The sequence below is a fragment of the Notolepis coatsorum genome (genome assembly GCF_963971535.1).
Source record: "Notolepis coatsorum genome assembly, chromosome: 19".
Classification (NCBI taxonomy): domain Eukaryota; kingdom Metazoa; phylum Chordata; class Actinopteri; order Aulopiformes; family Paralepididae; genus Notolepis; species Notolepis coatsorum.
In genome coordinates this window covers 14,482,400-14,509,497 of record NC_140183.1, presented here as the reverse complement: position 1 = coordinate 14,509,497, position 27,098 = coordinate 14,482,400, and the positions used below count along the sequence as shown (strand labels likewise).

The window sequence follows — 27,098 nt, the reverse complement described above, 5'->3', positions numbered from 1 at the left end:
CTTCTCTATCAATGTTAATAAACACTTCTCTATCAATGTTAATGAACACTTCTCTATCAATGTTAATGAACACTTCTCTATCAATGTTAATGAACACTTATATATCAATGTTAATGATCACAGAGACTAGAAGATTATCACTGGAACTCAACTAGAAGATTATCACTGCAATTCGGACTAGAACACACAGGGAATGCTCTTCACAACATAATAATGTTACTAGATTTCAGAGTGGTTTTGGCAACAAACAGAACCCCCCCCCCCCTGCTGGTACCCAAAACCCCCCTGCAGATACCACAAACCCCCCTGCAGATACCCCAAACCCCCCTGCAGGTAACCCAAACTACCCTGCATCTGGCAACCACTAAACAGAAATGAGAGTACACAAAACTTTTACTTCAGTGTGTTCAAACCTGTTACTCTATTTCATTAGCACTCAGTGATTTTTCTTTAATGTATAAGAAGCTTCGGAATGTTACCTTTCAAAAGAGACCAGACTCATGCATGTGCTATAAGAAATAAAGTATAATAAATCGCAAATGACTTTGGGTATGCGCAATCGTCAAAAAAAATACAAGAAAAAACTAGCCCCATTTTTGCCCGACGCTTAAGTGGTTAAATGTGACTAAATAACCAATAGAAAACATAGAGACTCTGATCACACAATAAAACAAGAGAACATGATTCACGGTTTAAAAAATATTTTATTAAAAACAAGTTTTAAATTAATCATACACACACAACTAATTCAAATGTACCTGAACACAGGAGAGAAAAGACCCCTGAATATTCCAATATAATTATCATAATTAACAAGGCTAACAATATGGATTCTGCGCAGAAGTGAGCCAAGCCTTTAGCTATTACTTAGGTCAGACCAGGGTGGTTGTCACGGTCAGACCAGGGTGGTTGTCACGGTCAGACCAGGGTGGTTGTCACGGTCAGAGTAACAACTCAATGTGATTACAAGGCACAGCAGCTGAGTGCTTTGGTATTAAGTGTTTTCTTTCTTTATAGTGGTGTTCTACTGGAAGAATGAATGGCAATGCCTTACTTCAAGAGGCACAATAATAACCATTAAGTATCCTGGAACAAATGAGGAACTATTGTGCTATCAAACCACAGATTCAGTTTCTATCAAACCACAGATTCAGTTTCTATCAAACTACAGATTCAGTTTCTATCAAACCACAGACTCAGTTTCTCAAGGCTCAATCTGACGTCTCAGTGCAGGGACAGGTGATGGACTGGAGTGACTGGGTACTGAATACGGTCACTGGGACAGAGAGACTGGGTACTGAATACGGTCACTGGGACACCGGGGACAGAGACTGGGTACTGAATGAGTTCACTGGGACACCAGGGACAGAGACTGGGTACTGAATACGGTCACTGGGACACCGGGGTCAGAGACTGGGTACTGAATACGGTCACTGGGACACCGGGGACAGAGACTGGGTACTGAATACGGTCACTGGGACACAGGGGACAGAGAGACTGGGTACTGAATACGGTCACTGGGATACAGGGGACAGAGAGACTGGGTACTGAATACGGTCACTGGGATACAGGGGACAGAGAGACTGGGTACTGAATACGGTCACTGGGATACAGGGGACAGAGACTGGGTACTGAATGAGTTCACTGGGACACCGGGGACAGAGACTGCTGGGACTGTGAGGCTGTAGAAGTGGCCTGTCTGGCCCGAGCTGCCAGTTTCTGTCTCATTTGTCTGATGTCCTTCATCATCTGTCTCTCTCTGCCGTCCAGCTCAGCACGGCCTCGGTCCAGAGAAACTGACCAAGAGATGAGAGAGAGGAGAGAAAGAAAACGTATGAATGAATGATTAATAACAATCGCTTTTGATTACAACTTATTAAAGATGCACTATCCCTAAGATGTTCGATCATTTGAAATGAGGAGCGTGTACTTCTTTAGTGTAGACTTAATCACTGCAATACAAACATTATTATTATTATTGTATTTTTTTAACATGCTTATTCCACGTTGTACCTGCTTACGTGGAATGATAATCGATTAATCGGATAAAAAGATTATTGTAAAAAAAAAAATTATGTTATTCCCAGTTTTGTACAATACTCTTTCAAACAACTTTTTGACTGACTGTTGGGAGGGCCCTCCCACTCAGCCTGCAGAACTTCCTGTTTACTTCCTGTTGTGAGGGCCCTCACACTCAACCTGATGAAGTTCTTGTTTCCCACTCAGTCTGATTAACTTCCTGGCTACTTCCTGTTGGGATGGCCCTTCCACTTAGCCTGATGAACTTCCAGTTGGGAGGGCCATCAGGTAATGAGGCTGTTTGTTTAACTTTTGTTCAGACCCTTCAACACCTCAATGGTCTAGATCCCCAGCACTGACCAGATAACTCAGACCCAGAGGTCCCAGTTGGGACTGAAGTGACAATGGGGCAGGGTTCTGTGACCTTAGATCCAAAACCTCTCCTCCTACACTGGAGATTCAGAATGGAGCAATTGGAATAAACGATAAATACAGACAATATTAGCCTGTGTGCTCAGCCCAGAAATTCCAGATCAAAGGAGCAATGATCTTGTCAGACAACATAACCAGCAGTGTATTTTTGTCCTATTTTGTCCTATTTATTCAACGCCTAGCGTCTAACTGTCTAAACACAGTCTTCCTCATTGTTTTAACTTGCCTGTAATCTCAACGTCACTGAAAATGAGGGAAGACCTCAATGATAATCTTTCAAGAATAAATAAAGGTTTGAATGAATGTTGGCAGGTAACCAATCTGTTCAGGTTCTTTCCAATTCAGAAAAACAAAGTCTGGTGAATCTTCACTCAACATGGCTATCCAGTGTCAAGTTAGCTTCCTGTCCTGGTTAAAACAATAACAATGATTAACACGTTAAGGAAAAATGTATTAGGTAATAGAAAAAACCAGCCTATCCTAGAGGATCTACTTACAGTTAGTGGAGGTGCTTCCTGGTGGAGACACTTCATTGAGACACTTGGTTTGAGGTTGACTGGGACCCGGGGTGTCGGTGGCTACAAGAGAAACCAAACAGGCGTCAGAACCACTGATATAGTAGGTTCTACTGTAGGTTCTACTGTAGGTACGACATCTCTGCCTCTTCCAAGAGTCACAAAGTCTTGGCTGTATCATCTATAAACACTTTCTGCGCCAATAACGTATATACTCGTTATTGCCCGCCAGCGGTTAACACACTTTGGCTGCCAGCGGCTTTAGCCATCTTTGTACTCAGTGTGCCACGGCTGTAAAGTATAGGCATTTTCACTGTGTGTTGCAGTGTTTGCAGGGCTATATCTATATTCTATATTATAGCTATGGAGACAATACTATGGCTCATTTGACATTAACAATCCATCGTTCAACATGTGAAAAAGAATAACATTTTTCATGTATACGTGCGCGTGTTATACCGTGGTGAATATTGTATAGTTTCAGAGTGATCCTGGCTAATTCCTGGTAACTGTGTTATGGAGATACGTTGATCGGTCGGATCGACATGAAATCATTGTAGGATCAAGGTGGAATTGATGTCATAATGTGCCTAGGCATGGTGTTCAGGGTCATGTTGAGGGATCTTAATTTTTTTTTTTTTTTTACATATTATGAAAGTACAGATTCATACCTTCAAAATAAGCCATCACTTGAACATTTTGGTGGGATACTTTTCAAGCTACTTCCTATGAATCATGGTGATATCACAAAACATATTCAGAGATAATAGCCTTCAAGAGACGAGCAGGCTATTCTGTGACAATAGTGAAACAACTACAACACTACCCAGAATTCATTGTAATCCATGGCCCCCCTCTCTCTGGGGCAATTAACACCTGGCAGCATTCCAGTCTCAGGCTCTTTGTTATTACAATGAATGAATGAATGAATGAATGAATGAATGAATGAATGAATGAATGAATGAATGAATGAATGAATGAATGAATGAAAACTTTATTTAACAGATTGCAGAATGGGTACAATACAGTACGGCTCAATACATACAATTGTTAAGGGGATGCAGACCTGAGAAAGACGTTTGTCTTGTTTCCATCAGGGTCCCCCATTTTCAATTCATATATGAACCTTCTCTAGTGTGGTAGTGAAAGGTAAAGGAACACTTTATACTTTTACTCAGACTCCACTACATTTCAAAGGAAATATTGTACCTTTTACTCGACTACATTTATCTGAACACATCAGTTACTAGTTACTTTGAAGAGAAAGATTTGGCATAGAAAACATTGCAAAATGTTTGAAGCCTGACAACTTTAAGAGGATGTAATCAGAGCAGCATAACTGGACCACATACCACTTTAACCTGTAGAGGTCAATGGATCAAGGCTTGAATGCTCCCAAGCACTGGAATACACAAACACGTCTCAACACCTCAAAATAGTCAAGATATTAATCAAGTTTCAAGATTTTTATTATCATTTAAAATAAAGTACAGAATAGAGCTGTATTAATAATAGCTCACATTATTCATACCGGTCGCTTTGGATAATTCCAATAAAAAAATAGGCATGATAAAATAGACATGCTAAAGTCCTGAGATAGTGCAATACAATGTTAGATGTTACAATGTTATTTTGATTAGGGTGCAACCGTTTTGAAACTAATTTCAGATCTAATTGTTGCTACATGCTAACAATAGGGAAGAGAAACTAACTATGTTTCAATATTTGTCATAAACATTACCTTTTGTGGTACAATTATCCTGAATAATAGCAGTTATTGGAATAATTCATACAGTACTATGAACCTTGAACCCCATAGAATCTTAAGGGAAGTGTAGTTTTTCAAAATTCAAACGCAGAACCAGACAAATGGATCTTCGTTACAAAATTCCCATTCCCCCCGGTTTTACAAAATGGTTGCCTCTCGCGGAGGAAAATCTATCTATATAACACTTTAACCTATTCCTAAACTAACGTATTGATGATAATATACAGTCTAAATGCTGTTGTGACATGATTATGATGTTTATACTTGAATACGTTTGAACCCCCCCCCCCCCTTTCCTCACGGATGGGTCAAAATCCATAGCCAGCTACCAGGTTGCTGTAACTGTAAGTGAAAACAGTAGTAAACTGTAGTAGATTAAATTACTTTATTATGACATTAGGTTGCATTAAATCCACTCTAATGAAATTCGTTCGCTCATAAAATTTGTGACATTCTAAATGTGATTTAACACATTCGGCGCCATTGGGACCCATCTAATCCCACTCTATGAGGCCAGCTTTTCATTACAAGTTTTCACTGTGCATGAGGTTGTTCGTAGAGCTAAATCTATATTTTATATTATTGCTATGTGTCCATTGTCATTGTCAATTGACAGTATAAACCTTCCCTTCAATATGCCATAAAGAAATATTTTATATTACGTTCCAGTTTTATAGCGTTGTGAATATGAACTATATATCGCAATGGTCTGGGGTAATTCCTGCAAAGCTAGTTATAGGGCGCTAAGCTAATAACGTTAAATCGATTGGCGTTTCGGCCCTACACAAGCTAGAGTTAAAAATCTAAATGCATATGATCGGTATCATGTTCCACCTTGAATGCATGAAGTGTGGGGGGGGGGGGAAGTAATTTCTGATTATTGATTACCAATAACGGCATTCGTTATTGCAACATCATACGCTGACCGGGTGGATGGCTATGAGAACAAGGCCCGATCAGACTGAAATTGACGTCAAATCGCTCTTACCTGTGGCCGGTTGGATTCCAAAAATAATTTCCCAGTTATTTGATCGCCATCTGGTAGATCGATATGTCCATTGGCTGATGCTATATTCCTTTACTGCATACTGAATTCGGCGTCGCAAAAAGTATTCCAGGCGATCGGGTTGAAGCCCTCGCTTCAGGCTAACAGAAAAGCTAACCCAGAATGAAAAAAAAGTGACACCTGGTCTGCAACAGGGGAAACTGCATTCTCGAGACAGCGCCAATACCAGGATCTGGCCGGTACTGCACTTTCAGAGTCCCGATATGTCATTTTCCAGCCAAAATACAGCTCTGTGACATTGAGTAGGATATTCAAATGGAATAAAAGCAAAACCGAGTTTACCACGTATATATATACTAGGGGTGGGAATCACCAGTTTCATCACGATACGATATCGATTATTTGGACAACGATACGATATTATCCGATATCACACAGTCTGCCACAATACGATACGATTCGATTCAGGTGCCTGCGATCGATATGAGACGATATTATATGCCCATTTAACACAATCAGTAACATTTAAATCAACAAAAAAAAAGGCAATGGAAATATCATTTGACATTTTTATTTTTGAGCTCTTCCAGACATTTAAATGAAAAACAATCTATTGTTTTTAATACAAATAGACCTCCTGTTCACTGTTTTTGGTTCGTTTTTATTTTTTTTCGATATTAATATCCTATTCACTGTCACAGAGCTGTATTTTGGCTGGAAAAGGCATATTGGGAGTCCGAAGGTGCAGTACCGGCCAGATCCTGTTAGTGGGGCTATCCCGAGAATGCACCCTCCTTCCCTGTCCCCACTTCTCTCTGCCTATGGCTCTGGGTTAGCTTGTTAGCTTACGCTAACGTAACGTTATCTTCGATCTTTAACGCGACGTGGGCATAATGGAGTGGCGAGGATTGCAAAGCAGGTTAGATGCATTGGACCCGTTGCGGAATAAAACAGCAGGGACATGTTTTGGGTCACAGAATAGGCACACTAGTCTTGCTCTAGTGACGCTCTAGAACTAGACGCTACTGCTGTGTGCTGTTGATCCGAGCTGAGCGGATACGACACATGGGATTTTCAAAATAAGAGTATCGCAATATGAATCGATCTTTTTACGTTGCATCGATCCTATTTGATTATTGATAATAGATCGATATATCGATCTGGATCGATGTATCGTCCCACCCCTAATATATACGTGGTTGGCCTTCAAAGGATGGCGCCCAATCACGTATATATAGGCTGTTGGCCGCGAATCGCTTAATGTTGTTTAATGTCTGGGACAAAACGGCCCGTACAGACGCTGGCACTGGTCTAATACACTAAATGGCGCTGTTTTGTTCATCATTGCGTCGCCGGTTTGATGCTGTTTTTCATAGGGAAATAGTCAGACATCACAGAATTATTTCATTATACAGTTTTGAATGGACGTTTGGTTTAAACAAACCAAGTTGTATGATGAACGGTATTTTCGGAGTCAGTTCGACTCGCGTAACACTGGCGCTGGTCACAAGTTAAGTTGCTATAACGTTAAGATAAGTGTAACTTAACGTTTCGTTCTCTCTGCTATTATGAAAGCAGAGCTATCGCCTGTGTGTGCTTCAACACCTCTCTAAGTACCTGTGATTAATGAATGAATAACACGCACAGACAGACCACACCCAGAGCAACCCCTTGCCCTGGCTTGTAGTCTTTCCCCCAGCATTGAGACACATAATATCGGACAATATAACAATAATTAACTAATTTACAAGTTGTATTAAGTTTAGCAAATAAGGGAACATAGAAAGAACATTTTAAAGCAATCAAAAAAGCAATATTTAGATTTTTACCTATTTCTGAAGTGCGCGACATATTCGCGATTTGTGATGCTTTTAACCTCCTGTCACAAGTTGGGTTTGACCACGCCGAGTCACATAGTCCTTACCTTTACTAGGAGGTATCCCAAAAAGGATATTCCAATTGCCTGATCGCGATTTCCAGTATTGATGTCGATCTGGTCCCTGACACGAAGTGGCACAGGATATGCCTCAAGTGTGCTGAACGCGTTTCGAAGTGGTCAGATAAAGCGATTCACTTGGCTTGGTCTAAATTCTCCGCCCGGACCATATACGATGTAACACAGAGTGTGAAATAAGGTTTCAAAGGGTGGGCAATACTGCCACCTAGCAGGATGCGACCATATACACTTTATATGGTCCGGGCGGAGAATTTGGACCCAGGCAAGTGAAACGCTTCATCCGAGCACCTTGGAATGCGTTCAGCACACTTGATGCATATTTTGTGCCATTTCATGTCAGGGACCCGATGGACATCAATACTGGAAATCGCGATCAGACAATTGGAATATTCTTTTTGCAATACCTCCTATCAAAGGTAAGGACTATATGACATTAATCCTACTTTGATCCAACAATGATTTCACATCGATCGCAACGATCAACGTATATATTATTCAAAACGTATGCCGTTGCTGACGATCAGAGCATCACAAAACGTGATGCCTTCATGATGAAACATAATACCTATTATATACCTTTGATTTGGAAATAATAGTGTCCAGGCGAAAAACGCAAATGACTTTCGCAAAATGCACATAGCGCTCCATAACTCAGCTTCCAGGAATTAGCCCGGATCACTCTGAAACTATACAATATTCACCACGGGATAACACGCTAACGTATACATGAAAGAATTTACTCTTTTTTACATGTTGGACGAGAGATAGTGACTGTCAAATGAGCCATAGTATTGTCTCCATAGCTATAATATAGAATATAGATATAGCTCTGCAAACATTGTGACGCACATTGAAAATGCCTATCTTTTAGCGTGGCCCATTGACTACAGGGATGAGGGTAATCGCTTGCGCTGAATGAGTTAAAGGAAGAATCTGAAATGTTGTCAAACAGCAACCTCTAGGCCAGGGGTGTCAAACATACGGCCCGCTAAAGGGTCCAGCTCGGCCTGCCGGATGACTTTGCTAAGTGTGGAAGACATACTGCCCATCACCCACAAACACCAACCCCACCACCCCAGCCAACAGCACACTACCTACGGAGACATCAGCCCCAACCCTGACCATCACTAACAGCCAGGTCAGGAGGTAGCTCTCCAAGATTAGTGTGAATAAGGCCAGAGGACCGGACAACACCAATCCCAGGGTGCTCAAAGCATGTGCGGAGCAGCTGGCAGCACCGCTCCAACATCTCTTCAACCTCTCCCTGAGGCTGGAGAGGGTGCCCCAGCTCTGGAAGACCTCCTGCATTGTACCGGTGCCCAAGAAGGGACAACCCAGCACCCTCAACGACTACAGGCCAGTCGCTCTGACGTCACACGTCATGAAGCCGTTTGAGAGACTGGTCCTGCAACACCTCAAGCCCCTGGTGCAAGACTCCCTCGACCCCCTGCAGTTTGTATACCAGGCAAACATCGGGTGGAGGACGCCATCATCTATATGCTCCACAGAGCGTAAACGCACCTGGAGAAGCCGCGCAGCTCAGTGAGGATTATGTTCTTTGATTTCTCCAGTGCCTTCAACACCATCCAGCCGTCACTGCTAGCGGAGAAGCTCTCTGTGATGCAGCTGGAGCACGGCTTGGTGGCCTGGATCAAGGACTACCTCACTGAGAGACCGCAGTACGCCAGACTAAAGGACAGTCAGTCTGATGTACTGGTGAGCAACACCGGCGCCCCCCAAGGAACTGTGATGTCACCCTTCCTCTTCACCTCTATACCTCAGACTTCTGCCGCAACTCAAGCGGGTGCCACCTGCAGAAGTTCTCTGACGACTCCTCCATCGTAAGCTACATCACCGACGATGATGAGGAGGAGTATAGAGCCCTGGTGGAGAGCTTTGTGAGGTGGAGCGACAGCAACCACCTCCAACTAAACACCAGTAAGACCAAGGAGCTGGTGGTGGACTTCCGGAGGGGCAAGAAGAGGCCCCCCCCGATTCCCATCACCATCCGAGGGGAGGAGGTTGAGGTGGTGGAGTCATATAAGTTCCTGGGGGTACACCTGAACAATAAACTGGACTGGTCGGACAACACAGAGGGCCTCTACAGGAAGGACAGAGGACAGAGCAGGCTGTTCTTCCTGAGGAGACTCAGGTCCTTCAACGTGTGCAATAGACTGCTGCAGTCATTTTACCAGTCTGTAGTGGCCAGCGTCCTCTTCTATGCTGTGGCATGCTGGGGGGGCTCGAGGGACACCAACTCGAGGGACACCAACAAACTGAACAAGCTGGTGAGGAAGGCTAGCTCCGTGGTGGGAGTCGAGCTGGTCAGACTAGAGGTGATGGCAGAGAGGGGGATGAGAAGGAAGCTGGCTGCTATCCTGGAGAATCCCTCCCACCCCCTCTACGACGAGCTAGTCAAGATGAAAAGCACGTTCAGCCACAGACTCATACCTCCCGACACTCAACTAACCGCTTTGGACAGTCCTTCATACCAGCGGCCATCAGGCTCCACAACAGTGGGCAGGGACTGCTGCCAGACATCCAACTAGAACTAATAGGAACCCAAGGAGGACAATAACACTACCTTATGCATACCTTATGTGAATACTGCACCTTATGTGAATACTGTGATACTGTGAATTCTGTATATTTCAGTTAGTTAGACTGTAAATTATAACACTACCTTATGCATACTGCACCTTATGTGACACTGTGAATACTGTATATTTCAGTTAGTTAGATAGTAAATTATATTGACTTATTTGTTTACACTGCTTGTGTTGTTTTTACTACCTGTACCCCCCCCCCACCCCCAATGCTGCTATGATGCTTGAATTTCCCCAAGGGGATCAATAAAGGAATATCTTATCTTATCTTACATTGCATTTCTATAAAATCTTGCTATATAATAAAAGTAACTGCTATTCCTAATCAGTCCACCTGGGGTCGCACTGTATCCGTAAGAGCATAGATAGACTGTATATAAAACAAGAGTTAACTGGCCAGCGGTTGAGAGCTAGACCCGAGATTTCTCGGGTTTTGGTCGTTTTTTCTTTTATTCTATATTTTTATTCATTACAGGTTCACGGACCTCGGTGTTACTATAGGAAATCATTCTGAGATCCCCAAAGTGCAATACCGGCCGCATCCTGCTAGGTGGCCCACCATTTGAAACCTTATTTCTCACTGTGTGTTACATCGTATATGGTTCGGACGGAGAATTTAGACGACGCCAAGTAAATCGCTTCATCCGAGCATTTCAAAATGCGTTCAGCACACTTGAGGCATATCTTGTGCCACTTCATGTCAGGGACCAGATGGACATCAATACTGGAAATCGCGATCAGAAAATTGGAATATTCTTTTTGGAATAACCCCAATCAAAGGTAAGGACTATCTGACATCAATTCCACCTTGAGCCTACAATGATTTCATATCGATCCAGCGTGTGTGGTGTTCAAAATCAATGCCGTTACTGGCGATCAAAGCATCAAAAAACGACCCCCCTCTTTATTGCACGTTCGACGGGAGACACCGACTGTCAAATGACCATAGTATTGTCTCCATAGCTATAATATAGAATATAGATATAGCTCTACAAACATGGTGACGCACAGTGAAAGTAGGCTATGGAAACCTGGCGCATTAGCTACAAGGATGAGTGTAATGGCTGGCGCTGAAAGTGTTAATAGCCGATGGCATCAATCCACCTGTCAAAAATACGACCGCTTGCAAAGACAACTGAGAAAAGAGAAGATAAATTACATGCTAGCGGGTCTAAAGAAACAACCGTTTTTACCCGCAGCTGAGAGATAAGTGATGCAGCAGTGAAAGCTAGCTATCTTATTGCTAGCAAAATAGCACCAGCCTCAAAGTCATACTGTGAGGGTGAGTTCGTGAAAACATGCTAATCGTGTATCTGCATCTTTTGGCCAGGATACCCCAAATTGACAGACCTGGCAGCAAAGTTTTGAGCGTGTTTGGGACCTACCTTTGTGAACAGGTTTTCTCTGTAATGAACATCACTAAAACAAAGCTGCACTCAAGGCTTGCACATGAGCATTTGAATGATATTCTTAAATTGGCTGCTACTCAGGATTTTAAGCCTGATATTGATGCACTTGTGATGGCTAAAATATGCCAAATTTCTGGAGCAAATTCATCAGTGAGTTGACCTACTTCATGTAACATAATGCTTCAGACACTTTTGCATCCTGAAGAATAGAGTTCTGTGAAAATTAAAACTTACTGTTGAAATATTTGACACTGAACATTGTGTGCAATATAATGTCAATCAGCAGCTTCAGTACAAAAGAGTTTGGTTTGGTGGAACACTGGATTATGCACTGCCCCAACGTTTTTTAAATGTATAAACTGAAACTCTATATTTACAAGGCACGGGGGATAACCTAACATTTTTTTAAAACAAGACGTGTGTGAGGACTGCCGTCAAGTGTCTGGTGAAAAAGGGAACCTTGGTCCAAGTCACGGGTACCGGAGCCTCCGGCTCTTTCAGGATCAACAAGAAGGCTGAGGTTAAAGCAAAAAAAACAGCAAAGAAGCCAGCGGCCAAGAAGAAGAAAGAGAGAAAGAAAGAAAGAAAGAGACGACGACAGGATGGGAGACGAAGCAGTCCAGTTGCCGTCGCTGCCACAGCTGGCTCCGCCAGGCAGGTTTGATTTCTACAATAATATTAATGACTGGCCAAGATGGATGAAGCGATTTGAACGTTATAGAATAGCGTCGAGATTGGATAGACAGTCAGAAGAATTCCAAGTAAATGCCTTCATGTATGCGGCGGGAGATGACGCCGAAGACATATTAAGTGTTTTGCCGCTCACAGAGGAACAGAAAAATAAATACAAGGATGTCACGAATGCTTTCAATGCACATTGTGTCAGTAAGAGGAACGTTATATTTGATAGAGCATGTTTCAACAGATGGAACCAAGAACCGGGTGAGAATGTTGAATCCTTTATCACTGCTGTACACACACTGGCTGAACATTGTCAATTTGGAACCCTAAGAGAAGACTTGATAAGGGACAGAATTGTAGTAGGCATAAGAGATGCCAAGCTATCAGAAAACCTGCAAATGGATGCAGATTTAACTCTGGAAAGGGCAATGACTAAGGTGAAGCAGAGTGCAGCAATAAAGAAACAACAGCCCGTCTTAAGAGGCACTGAGCAGCAGGCAGCTGCACATGTAGAGGCCATACAAAAATATGAATGGCAGAAGGTACAACAGTACAGGACTGACACACAGTCTCCTGGATGAAAAGACGGTGAAAAGACTGTGGAAAGGAGGAGGCGACAAGGCAAAGGCGCTGCTGGTATACCGCGCCACGCCCCTGGAGAGCGGTTATTCCCCTGCACAGCTCCTCATGGGGAGACAGATTAGCTCCAACATACCACAACTCCCAAAGTCTCTACTCCCTCGCGGGCCAAACCTCAGGGACTTCGGGGAGTCGGAGATGCAGGCAAAAGAGCGACGACGTCGCTACAATCTGCGTCACGGAGCCCGTCCCTTACCTACGCTGCAGTGTGGCCAAAAGGTGTGGCTCTCCAAAGCGGACGGAGGAGGGTCTGTCATACAGCAGGCAAGGTCATACATCATACAGACGGACGAAGGACAGTCGAGAAGAAATCGTGCTCATCTGTGCACTCTTCAACAACCTGCTCCACAGACAACAACACCTGAGGTACCTGAGCCGACTGTGGAACAAGGTAACTCAGACACACACACATGCCAGCCAGCTCAATGTGGCAGTGACATTAGAAATGACAGACATTCTGATAACACCAAAGTGCCCTATGTGACTTTCTCTGGCAGAGTGTCACATCCTCCAGTTAGATTGGATATGTGAAAGACTGTTTGAAAGAAAAGAAAAAAAGGAAAAAACAGTAAATGAAGTATTGTGATGATCGGAGAATGTGAATTGTTTCTGAAAAAAAAAGAGAAAAAAAAAGATGGGAAGAGAGAGGAAAGATGATGTGATTTGTAGGTGTTCATAAGTTCAGTAAGATTTATTGTTTGAAAATGTTATGCAAATATTGGATGCCTATTGTGGTGTAAGATTTATTATTATTATTATTATCATTATCATTATCATTATTATTATTATTATTATTATTATTATTATTATTATTATTATTATTATTATTATTATTATTATTATTATTATTATTATTATTATGATTTGTTATTAACACTTTAATCGCCGGGAACGCCGTAACTCATCTTTCCCCGCCATGCTCATTCTGCCGAAGACGCCGTAACACGTCTTTGATATCAATATTTCAAAAATCTGTGATCGAAATCATATTTCTCCTCCGGGGACCTGAGATATACTGCTGAGCTCCACTCAACTGTCTAACGGTTCAAGAGCGCCATCTGGTGGCCGATCGGCAGATCGGCCAACAGGAAGTGACGCGCCAAACAGGAAGTGCTCATCCATATTTCGTCCGGGCACTCGCGATCGTTAGCCGGACTCCATCTCGACACACTGGATAATCAATCGCTCGCCCTAACTCAATAAACAACGTTATTTGGACGTATATAGTATTATACAACCTGGAAATGGTTCATCTAGATCAACATCCCATAATAGCAAAATGTCTACTCCAAGCTGATCGCCCAACGCCGCGAGGAAGGTACGGTGAGTTTCAACGTTATTTTCTAACGTCTTCTATACTAACTGATCTGATGATCATATGACCCACCCTAGATGAATGATATAACGTTGCCCACGGAATTATAAATGACCCCCCGCCCATCCGGTCAACATCAGATGATACGTAGTAACGTCTAGAAGTACCTCCAGTTGAATTTTTTTTATCTGGCACCGATCGCTATCAAACTGTATTTCATCATCAATATAATGCATTTGGGGCTATAAATCAAGTTCTGGAGAAAGCTGCAGAAAACGATAAAAACATACTTATACTTTAGACCGTATTTTAGTATGAATATGTGAATGAAAAAGTATAACGTTGCTACACCCTGAACAATATATATAGGACATTGAATGGGCCATAATAATGTCAATTTAGCAATACAATTTAAAAGGTTATAGCCCTGCAAAGAAGGGGAACTTCTCCATAGACAAATAGAGATGGCTAGGGATGGTAAATTATGAATTTAACCATGGCGATCAAAGTGTTAAGGGACGGGGAGATGTTTCTTACTAAAAGGGGAAGATGTCATGTAAGGTATTGGCTCGTGTTGCTACACGGACAGGTATATATGTGGCACAGTACTTCCTGGTCGGGAAGCTAGTAAACAGTCAACGTGATCACACGCTCTCCGTCTCGTTATTATATGTGAACCAAAGAGTACGAGGTTTACACAACAGTAGTAGTAGTAGTAGTAGTAGTAGTAGCAGTAGTAGAGGTAATAGTAGTAGTAGCAGTAGTAGTAATGGCAGTAGTAGTAGTAGTAGTAGTAGTAGTAGTAGTAGTAGTAGTAGTAGTAGTAGTAGTAGTAGTAGTAGTAGTAGTAGTAGTAGTAGTAGTAGCAGTAGTAATATCAGTAATGTGCTGTTCTTGTGTGTGTTGTCTTACCTGTGTCTGCTGAGGACGAGGGCTGGTGCTGATCCCGGTCTCTCCCACCCATCAGCTCCTCCCACTAAAGCACATGGACATAAATATTCAGCTTCATTCATCAGGCAGAATGAAATGGTGATTAACCCTTTCACTGCCGCACTACCAAACAGTTAACCCTTTCACTGCGACAACACAGAAGGTTGACCCTTTCACTGCCGCACGACAGCAGGTTAACCGTTTCACTACCACACTACAGAAGGTTAACCGTCTGTAGTGTGATAGTAAAGGGTTAACCTTCTGTAGTGTGGTAGTGAAAGGGTTAAAGCAGGGGTCTCAAACTCGCGGGCCAATTGCGGCCCGTTGGATGATATTTTGCGGCCCCCTACTTGACATCAAAGTTTTGTGTTAGTACGGCCCGCGCGCAACTTTTTGCCGCGTTGTTGTGCGAGTTGGATGTTTTATTTATTTTATCACTTGTAGGCTACCATAGCGCAGGCTCATGACAGCAACGTTACGTTAGTGACTTGGTTAAAACGTGATTCCGGAGTGATACCAAGTGGATGTGGAAGGAAAATATATCCAGTGCGTCCTCGATATATCCTCGAAATTCTCCGCTATGCCTATCTCCTCTGCAAGCAGTGCTCTGCCTGTCCGGAGGCACTGCTCGCTCCACTGTCTGTGTCTGTCTACTCTGGTCCAATCACATTCAGCGTCCCGTCAGCGTTTCCCCCCCACACACAGTCTGCGAATCAGAGGCTGAGTAGGGCGGGTCTTCACGGAATGCGTGTCGTCTTTTTCAACAGGTCGGAGTCAGAGCGAGAGTTGACAGCTACAGGTAGTCTAATCTGCAGGTACTGTAATAATAATAATAATAATAATAATACTTCGTTTTATATAGCGCCTTTCAGAGGACCCAAGGTCGCTATACATAAGGGGGGGGGGGGGGGGGGAGATAACAAGTCAACAAACATAGTGGACAGACACAACACATACATATAAAGTGAGAAAGTTAGGGGTTGAAGGCCAGGTTGAAGAGGTGGGTTTTGAGCAGTTTTTTAAATGAGTCCAGAGTTGGGGTGGTGCGGAGTTCTGCAGGGAGGGAGTTCCAGAGGGTGGGAGCTGCCACACTGAAAGCTCTGTCCCCGAACGTCCGCAGTCTGGTTCGGGGGATGGAGAGCTGACCAGTGTCTGTGGATCGCAGGGACCGTGACTGAGTGTAGGGGTGGAGGAGGTCAGTGAGGTACTGAGGTGCCAGGGCGTGAAGGGATTTGTAGGTGAGCAGGAGGGTTTTGTAGGTGATGCGGGATTTGATGGGGAGCCAGTGGAGCTGGATGAGGATGGGGGTGATGTGCTGCCAGGGTTTGGTGCGGGTTAGAACCCTGGCAGCTGAATTTTGAACATACTGGAGCCTGTCCAGGGTTTTGCTTGGGACCCCGGACAGGACCCCGTTGCAGTAGTCCAGGCGGGAGGTGACGAAGGCGTGGATGAGGGTCTCAGCTGTGGTGTCGGAAAGTGATGGTCGGAGTCTGGAAATGTTTCGGAGGTGAAAGAAGGCGGATTTGGTGAGGGAATTTACATGGGATTGATAGGAAAGGGTGGAGTCCAGGATAACGCCCAGGTTGCGGACCTTAGGGGATGGGGAGATGGAGCAGCCGTCAATGTTGAGGGTGAGATCCCCAACCTTCCGGAGCAGGGCCTTGGGTGCCACAACCATGAGCTCGGTTTTATTGTTGTTGAGCTTGAGGAAATTTTATGACATCCAGGTTTTTATTTCGTGCAGGCAGTTGATAAGGGAGTGTGGGGGGAGATGGGTGGATGGTTTGGTGGAGAGGTAGAGTTGAGTGTCGTCGGCATAGGAGTGGAAGTTGAGGCCATGGCGGCGGATGATCTGACCAAGGGGGAGCATGTAGATGGTGAATAGGATTGGGCCAAGTACGGAGCCTTGTGGGACGCCTTGGTTGACTGGGGCCGGGGTGGAACTGGAGTCGCCGATGGTGATGAACTGTGTGCGGGTGGTGAGGTAGGATTGAAACCAGGAGAGTGCTGAGCCAGTGATGCCGAGGTTGTTGGATAGGCGGTTGAGGAGGATGGAGTGGGAGACTGTGTCGAATGCTGCAGAAAGGTCAAGGAGGATGAGGATGCTTATGTGGCCAGAGTCAGCTGCAAGGAGGAGGTCGTTGGTAATTTTGATGAGGGCGGTCTCTGTGCTGTGTTGAGTTCTGAAGCCGGATTGAAAAGGCTCATAGAGCTCATGGTTGGACATGTATTGTTGGAGTTGGGCGGCCACTGCTCTTTCCAAGATTTTGCTAAGGAAAGGAAGGTTGGAGATCGGACGGAAGTTGTTTAGCTCGTCTGGGTCAAGGCCGGGTTTCTTACTGTAGCTAGTAACCTCGTTCCCAGTTTTATCTCCGTGAGATAAATGTAGTTAGTAGCCTAGTTTCGCCAGCAGGCAGTTAGTAGAAAAATGTGGCATGTTCAAAGATGGCCAGTAAAAGAAAAGTCGACAGTGAAAATCGCTGCAATTCAAAGGTGAATGGACTGAAAAATATGCGTGCATCATCCCAGCACCAAACCAATGCGCCTAATTATGCCAAGAAACGGTAGTTCTTGTGAAGAGTGGCATATTTGAAATGCCACTACGAAACAAAACAGTTATTTTGATGCAACCTTTCCTCAAAATTCAGTGCTAAGAACCACAAAAATAAATGGAATGAAATCATCATATCAAGCTGCAAGCAGAATTATTGTTAAATCTATGTCACAACGAGAAAAAGCAACCAAGTCCTCACTCAGTGGCATGGGTGTTGGCTAAACACAAGAAGCCATTCTCTGATGCATAAATAATAAAAATAATGTATGACTGAAGTGATGGAGACCATGTTTGAAGGCAAACTAAAGCAAATCCTCCTCAGATAGGACAGCAACCAGAATAACTGAAATACTGGCTGATGATTTGATTAAACAGCTTTGTGATAGAATAAAAAAAATGCACAGTGCATTTCCATAGCTGTGGTTGAGTCCACTGACACCACTGAGAATGCTCAGTTGCTGGTGTTTGTGAGGTTTTAGTGAGTTTGTGAGAAGATTGGATCAGTTGTACTTTTTTTTGGAATACTTGAAACCCTTTTTTGTGGAATATTTGATGCGGCCCAGCCTCACCCAGACTCTACCTCCAGCGGCCCCCAGGTAAATTGAGTTTGAGACCCCTGGGTTAAAGGATACAAAGAGCATCTCTCCGTCTCTCCTACCCTCTTGCCCTCCACGTCTCTCATGGTGTGGACCAGTAGTTGTTGTTGGACCAGTGTGTCTCTCTGTCCTCCTGCCAGCCTGTGTCTCCTGTCCTCCTGCTGCTGGTGTGCCTGCCCCAGGCGCTGTGCCACCGCTCTCTGCCAGTCTGCCTCCACGCCCAGCTGGCAGACCTCCGCCAGAGACGCCTCCTCCATGGCCTGAGTGAGGTTATACAGACATGACTTTACATTTTTTATTTTATTTTGTATTATGTTTTTACTACCGGGCAGTCCGGTAGAGAGAGAGAGAAGAAGGAAGAACGGGAGACAGAGCGGGGGGAAGACATTCAGCAAAGGACGCCGGGTCCGGGAATCTAACCCGGGTCGGCCGCTTCGCGACGCAGCGCGTTACATGGTTCGCCACTTAGGCGCCCCGACTTTACATTGTTATACAGTATGTACCAGTGTAGATGTAAACATGGTGTAGTGTGGCATGCGTGTGTGTCTCTGTGTTGTGTGTAAGTGTGTGTGTGTATGTGTGTGAGAGAGTCACCATCAGGCTGGTCTCTGGGTTGTGCATCAGTTCCTCTTCCTCCTCTCTCTCCTTCCTCATCCTCAGCTCCACCTCCTCCTGCACCTCCCGGCCCACGCGCTCCTGCCGCCGCAACAGTTTCTACAGGAAACACAATCAGACCTCCTTCACAACCCCGTCGGCAAACCAATAGTGATTAGACTATGACATCATCAGGGTGTAGAATCAAAGCATCCAATGAGTGGACAGAAGAAGGAATGTACTAGGATCTACTAGGATGAACACTAGGATGAACTAGGATGTACTAGGATGAACTAGTAAAGCATTACATCACGCGCAGGAGTGGGTTGTGAGAATTAGACCATGCCTAGGGGTGGTCGTTAGGCCCGAGGCGCAGCCGACAACCCACGACTGCACGTGGTGTAATGGCTTTTATACAACTGGCGCATTCATCCAACCTTATTGCTATACAATAAACACACATTAATTGAAGATTTATTGAATAAAACATCAGCTGAAAAAGTAGTTCCCAAAAAAAAAAGAAGAGAAGTTGCCTCCATGTGGAAGCAGCTCGGAAGTGCATCCAACTGTTCTCAGTAAGACATCCAACAAACTAACACATCCAACTGTCTCTCAACTAAGACATCCAACAAACTAACACATCCAACTGTCTCTCAACTAAGACATCCAACAAACTAAGACATCCAACTGTCTTTCAACTAGACATCCAACAAACTAACACATCCAACTTTTCTTTAGTTTTGAACCTACTTTCTATAGAACTTCATTCTTAGATGCTTCTATAGAAAGTAGGTCAAACAAATTAAAAAGTTTTCTTTGCCCTATATTGGGGAGAAAAAAAAGTTCTCTTTGCCCTATAAGATTTATTTAAATGTTTTTCTCACAACCCACTCCTGCGCGTGATGTAATGCTTTATTACATTACATTTAGTTACATTACATTCAGTTACATTACATTCAGTTACATTACATTTAGTACTTACATTACATTCAGTGTCATTTAAATGGACTCTATGGCTCACTGCTCAAGACAACAGAACACAGTAAGACAACAGAACACAGTAAGACAACAGAACACAGTAAGACAACAGAACAGAACACAGTAAGACAACAGAACACAGTAAGACAACAGAACAGAACACAGCAAGACAACAGAACACAGTAAGACAACAGAACACAGAGAGCTGCTCACCTGCTGTGTGTGATAGGCCTCCTCTTCAGCCTGGCGACGCACACAGTCCTGATGCAGCTCTGAGACCGCTTGTCTGGAGAGAGACGTGCAGTTACATTAACATTACATTACATTTACATTAACATTACATTACATTTACATTACATTACATTTACATTACATGACATTAACATTTACAATTAACATTAACATTACATTAACATTTACATACATTAACATTTACATTACATTAACATTACATTTAGTTGAACGCTTGTATCCAAAGCGACGTACATGTTCTGTATGACAGGTCAGCAGGAAGGGTACAACTCTTTCAGCTGAGTGACAATGTTCATCAAACAGTGTTGAAACTTGGCTGCAGTGTTGAGTGCATAGTAGTAGAGACATAAGAATAGTAATAATAATAATAATAATAATAATAATAATAATAATAATAATAATAATAATAATAATAATAATAATAATAATAATAATAATAAACTTGACACTTTTCATACAGAAATTGCAGTTCAAAGTGCTTCACAGCAGTACAAAACACAGGTATAAGCGAGCATAAAAAAGAGAAAAGAGGTAGCAAGGTAAGGTAAATCACAATTTTTCACATTAGGAGAAATCCCAATAGGCCTCTCTGTTTACGGTTTCATTCAGTAAAATAGAATAGACAGAGTAAAAAAGTGCGGTTTGATTCAGTTTAAAAATAGGCAATACTAAAAATTATAAAATAAAATAGACATAGTAAAAAAGTGTGATAAAATAGTTCAATAAAAATATACAATAACATTTACAACAGAGCAGTGCATCGCTCATAACACTTAATAGAACAACAAAGCAGTGCATCACTCTTAACTCATTCAGCGCCATCGCTTAATGCGCCAGAGGGCGCTAGAACACCATCGCTTTAATCAATGGGGGAACTGTGAGATTTGCGAGTGCTTAAAATATATCTTATATTATAGCTATGGGTCTAATACACCCGTCGATTGTCAGTGAGTTGCTTCCAGCCAACATGCACAAAACAGATTGTTTTTTCATCAGTACATTTCCGTTTTATACCGTTTAGAATATGAGTATAGTTTTGGTGATTCTTAGTAATCCCAGGAAAAGACGCGATAATAGCCTTTAGTGGAATACACTAAACACATTTTATATTAAATGTGATATGTTACATGTGTGTTTTTATGTTACACATTAAATGTAATAATTCAACTTGGTACCCCTGTGTACATTTAATATTGGTTAATTAATTATTTAGTATTTGTCAATCTCATTATTTAAATACAGTCATAATGATTATGATTATTATTATATATTATTGTTATATTATTATTTATTATTATACAGGCCTAGGTTATACTCACAATAAAGGGGTGGCGTATTATAGAATGAAATATGAACTAAGTTAAGCACAATAGAATAGAATAGAATTATGAAATCGAATATAGGCCATGGCTTTACAACTTAATAAAGCTATTTTCAAGTCTTACTGGACAAAATAAATACAAAGAAAATATGAATTAATGTTCAATCTAAATAATACCTCTTCTGTATTAGGAAATCCAGCTTTCAAGAATATATCTTTGTATCTTTTCAATGTAATTATAAAACAGTAACCTCACAAAGATAATGCATAACTTGCAATTAGTGTACAAAACAAATTTATTACACACGCAATACTTAGAATGATTGTATCATAAGCATCTTATATCATCATAAATCAAACCAAAACATAATTTTGAGGAATCAAAATCATTTTAAATTATTTTCTTTATCTCTCTGTATAGTTGCACTTCAGTCAACTTTGCCATCAAACTCTCGCCTCGCACAGCTCGACCGGGACGGTAAATTGGGAATTTTCTCTGCAGTTAATCTGTAATGCACATTTTCGCTTCGGCATATTGTGAGCAGAATAAATGCTGGTCGGATCTGTCCGCTTCGTGCTTCCTCCTCTGTTTGTGTGAGCGTAGTAGGGCCGCTCACAAAGCAGCCTTCTCTGGGACAACGTCACACACGCAACAGAGTACCGTGGTATTCGGTGCAACACGCCGGTAAATGTAAGAATATGCATAATGGTCCCGCAGAAAACAATGAAGTCCGGACTGATATCTGCCAACAGTGCTGCTGTCAGGAATCCCCGCGAGCAAATCAGGAAAAATAATGGGCATGTCAACGCTGGTATCATCCACGCAATGTGCTTTTAGTGGATAGCTCGTAAGCGCAGAGCACAATCCGTGGGTGGGATTAGCTTCGTGCAAACCATTCTTTGTGGATTCCGCCCACAGTCTTTCATAGACACACACACCCTTTCATATACTGTAGACACACACACCATTTCATATAGACACACAGACCCTTTCATAGACACACACCCTTTCATATAGACACTCTTTACTAGACACACACACCCTTTCATATACACACATTCTTTCATATATACACACACACCCTTTCATATAGACACACACACCCTTTCATATAGACACACACATTCTTTCATATAGACACACAAGACACCCTTTCATATACACACAGTATTTCATATAGACACACACACCATTTCATATAGACACACAGTCTTTCATAGACACACACACCCTTTCATATAGACACACACTCTTTCATATAGACACACACACCCTTTCATATAGACACACACCCTTTCATATAGAAACACACACCCTTTCATATAGACACACACCCTTTCATATAGACACACACCCTTTCATATAGACACACACCCTTTCATATAGACACACACACCCTTTCATATAGACACACACACACACACACACACACAGACCTCTCTCGGAGGTACTCCGTCTCCTGCTGCCGTATCTTCTCCCTCTCCTGGCTCTGGTACGACACTATGAATTCTGGGTAGTGGTTGAAGACAGGATACTGGCCCCTGGTCAGAGGGGTGAAGTCAGACAGCAGGGTCCTGGGGTGCAGCTCCGCTGGGGTGCTGCTCATCAGCACATAGGCCTCCTCCAACATGGCCGACAGGTCCAGACAGTTGCGATGGTGGAAGAAATACTGAGGGGGGGGGGGGGGGGGGGGAAAGCGAGAGAGAATGAGAGAGATTAATTGTTTAATTAGGAACAAAATATTCTTTGTTACATCAACACATTTGTTTTAATATCAGAGTAGTGAAGAGCAGTGGTTGGTCGGATGAGAACGAGGGTCTATGTCCTGCTTGGAAGCTTCAGTAATAATAATCATCAGCAAATAATCAAAGCTTCATTCTTCCCACGTGCAAAGTTTCAATGTGGCAGTAGATTTTATTTTATTTTATTTTATTACGGATCCCCATTAGCTGGTGCCATAGCAACCAGCTAGTCTTCCTGGGGCCCAAAAAAAAGAAAAAAAAAAAAAAATACAAAAACAATTATTATTGCAAAACAAAATTATTCAAAGTCAGTACTCAACAAACAATGCATAATGAAACTAACAATTAAGGGGGGCTATGTGAGACTGTTGTTCATTGACTACAGCTCAGCATTCAACACCATAGAACACAACACAACAGGACAGAACACAACAGAACACAACACAACAACAGGACAGAACACAACACAACACAACAGGACAGAACACAACAGGACAGAACACAACACAACACACCAGAATCCCACCTCAAAGTCCTGTCTCTGGGAGCAGCGCAGCAGGGGGCCTCGGCAGCAGGTGACGTAGGCGATGCAGCACATGTAGAGGAAGGACGGGTGGTTGGAGAAGACGTTGTCAAACAGGCGGAGCCACTCGTCACGGGTCAAAACCTCAGAGAACAGAGTCTCCAGCAGGGGCCACACATACAGCTGAGAGAGAGAGAGAGAGAGAGAGAGAGAGAGAGAGAGAGAGAGAGAGAGAGAGAGAGAGAGAGAGAGAGAGAGAGAGAGAGAGAACACAGTACAAAGAGGTTTCACTTAGTAACACAGTACAAAGAGGGGCAGTGTTTCCCCTACCATTGCCTTGGCGCCAACGGGACGCCCGCCCCTCCAGAAAAAATTATAATAAAAACAATATATAATCTTTTTAATTTTTTTATTATTAAAGTTTGCTTTAATCACAGTACCGTTGGCGAGCTAGCTAAATTATACATAAATCAGTTTTCATATAAATCTATCTTCACTAAGACTTTAAAACGGTGGTGCGGCACGGTCTACGGAGACGCAGAAAAAAGCTACCAAATCCATTCCAAGACAACTCCGAGACAATTCCGAGACTGACTGACGTCGCACGTCTCAGTCGCTCTCTCTCTCCTTCAAGTAGCCAAACATTACACTATAAAAACGAACTGGATAGTTGATATATGAACTGGATAGTTCATATAAGCCATTCTCCCTTTCTGCGTGTGTGTGTGTGTGTGTGTGTGTGTGTGTGTGTGTGTGTGTGTGTGTGTGTGTGTGTGTGTGTGTGTGTGTGTGTGTGTGTGTGTGTGTGTGTGTGTGTGTGTGTGTGTGTGTTCATGTGTGACTGTGTGTGGAGGGATCAGTGTTGGGGTCCACATTATGAAATGTTCTCTCTTTTTTAGATTTCTTTGTCAAATATGGACATAATCGGACAATGCCATGGATTGATGCCACTCTCAACTTAAACTGGTGACTGAACCAAGATTTGTTTAAGGCAATGTGATTAATTGTGTAGTTTAGGGTACCGGTAGTTAGGAGTATGGCAAACATCTTATTTATTTTATAGGAGACAGACTGTGAGTCAGTGAGGGTGGTGAAAGAGCCAGGGAGAGAGACTTCAGATGACCATTGCCACCTACTGGCCTTTCTTGGTATTGCTAGTTGTAAATACAAATACCTACATACATACTGAACTGATAAGGAGCACTGCTATAACTATTAATATTAGTAGTACAACATCTAAAAAAATTTAATTCTGTGGGATTTTTATAAACTTTGGACTGTATGACTATAAGACTTCAGGCTATGGAACCGTTGTGTTGTCCAGCTCCTACCTCAACTGGGACCCAAAAACAGGAATCTGGCGACAGTCAACACAAAAGTAAGAAAATATATTGAATGCTGAATTAATAGCATGTTTTGCTTTACATCGTGTAAGTGTGATTGATATCGCAACTGGGATTGTTCCGAAGCAAATAAGTCAACACGTGAATGCATAGGGGAATAGGAGCGAGTGTTTTAATTAAGGCTGTCAAAGTTAACGCGGTATTAACGCATTATCGCCCGATTCTATTAACGCCACTATTTTTGTAACTCACGATTAAAAAAAAATAAAAAATAATTGTACGTTCTTTTTTTTTTACCTTTTTTTCTTTTCTTTTTGGCTTCACTCAGGTGTATTATTGATGCTCTCATTGATACTATGTTTGTTTCTGAAGTGTGTGTGTGTGTGTGTGTGTGTGTGTGTGTGTGTGTGTGTGTGTGTGCGTGTGTGTGTGCGTGCATGCGTGTGTGAGATATAGAGAGCGAGAGTGGGGTGAGAGAGATGAGGAAGGGGCAAGAGAGAAAGAGAGCTGGGAGAGTGTGTGAGAGAGAGAGGGGGGGTGTGTGATTAGTCAGCCCTTGTGTGGGTGAATGTAACAAGTTCCTAACGTTTTCTTTCCCCTATTATTTCATGCACACTTTATTCATTGTTTTAAATTATTATTTTCTTTTAAGTTATTTTGTGCATCACTCTGTTTTGAATTTGATGCAGATTTGCAATGCATGAGGGTCATCCTTTTGTGTTAAATGGCTGCATAAAGCAAGCATTTGTTGGCTCGCATGTTGATAAGAGTATTAAAACTTGGAACTTGAAAAAGATCCGTTTAGTTAACACTTTGAATGCCATCCACAAGTTTTCTCGTGTTTCCCCCCGCGGGTTGAATGCCCACTCACGAGAATATTCGTTTTATTCGTTTTTTTTTATTAGCTATCTGAAATCATATTGCATCAAGCGACCCTACCGTTGGAGATCCAGTCACCCCAGGCGCTCAGATGTGAAAAAAGCACCCCCTATCGTCTCCCAGATGGTAAATCACCCTTTTGGATTGGACTCAATGGGGGAAAAAAAAACCTGCACTCCACATTTTACTTCTCACTCATGTAACCGGTGTCTACCAGAGTTCACTCTGCAGCCTCGGAGAATATGTGTTTTACTGTATACACGATGGATCAATCAAATGAGCGATTTTTTCGAATGGAATTGGAATAAACCATTTGGATACCATCTGATCTCAGGTAAGGAATCTATGTTATCAGTATTAGGATAATCAGACTCGTTTTCACAGAGATATAAGCTTTTATGTGATTATGGTGATAGGCTGTTTGACTCTGCTCGCGGTCAGGAAATAGGAGAATCGATTTTCACCTGGCGGCACGAGCGTGCATGCGTACACATATACTATCGATCATCTAGCGTTTATTTGAAAACTATTCATAAATAGGCCGAAAAATTACAACGTTCTAGAATATTCCAGTAAAAGGCGATTATCATAGAATGTGTTGTTTTTTCCGTGAAATCGAGTGATTTTCAAAATGCTAGAAAACGGAAATGAAGCGATAAAAAAACAATCTGCCATGACAATGTTGACTGGAAAATGAGTCTTTGATAAGCGACGGGCAGATTAGACACATAGCCATAATTTAAAACATAGATTAGGCGATATTAACGTTAACATTGGAGTGGATGTGGGCATTCAAGGGGGTAAAAAGGAAAACACGGCTGGCTCCCAAAGTGTTAAGGTAGGGGGAAAAAATGTGATCGCAAGTTAACTATGGACAATCATGCAATTAATCGAGTTAAATATTTTAATCGATTGACAGCACTAGTTTTAATGCAACTGATCTCCATTTTGACGCAAATGCAAATACATCAGAAAAGTTGGGACAACCCTTCAGTTAACTACCTATCAATTATCCAGTAGTAGTAATTATGGTTCCTC

At 42.5% G+C, this 27,098-nt stretch overlaps 1 protein-coding gene across 1 annotated transcript in view; it reads right to left on the bottom strand.

Annotated features, from left to right (window-relative positions):
• Positions 1 to 832: 832 nt before the first annotated feature.
• Positions 833 to 27,098, bottom strand: part of tbc1d31 (TBC1 domain family, member 31) — a 75,893-nt gene continuing 49,627 nt past the window's right edge. The window contains exons 13-20 of the mRNA XM_084335818.1: positions 23,842 to 24,021; positions 23,010 to 23,242; positions 20,213 to 20,285; positions 19,022 to 19,141; positions 18,490 to 18,687; positions 15,260 to 15,323; positions 2,949 to 3,029; positions 833 to 1,796 (exon numbers count right to left, since the gene is read on the bottom strand). Coding sequence (XP_084191944.1) covers positions 1,642 to 1,796; positions 2,949 to 3,029; positions 15,260 to 15,323; positions 18,490 to 18,687; positions 19,022 to 19,141; positions 20,213 to 20,285; positions 23,010 to 23,242; positions 23,842 to 24,021 — 1,104 coding nt within the window. The 3' untranslated portion in view covers positions 833 to 1,641. The remainder of the gene's footprint in view (positions 1,797 to 2,948; positions 3,030 to 15,259; positions 15,324 to 18,489; positions 18,688 to 19,021; positions 19,142 to 20,212; positions 20,286 to 23,009; positions 23,243 to 23,841; positions 24,022 to 27,098) is intronic.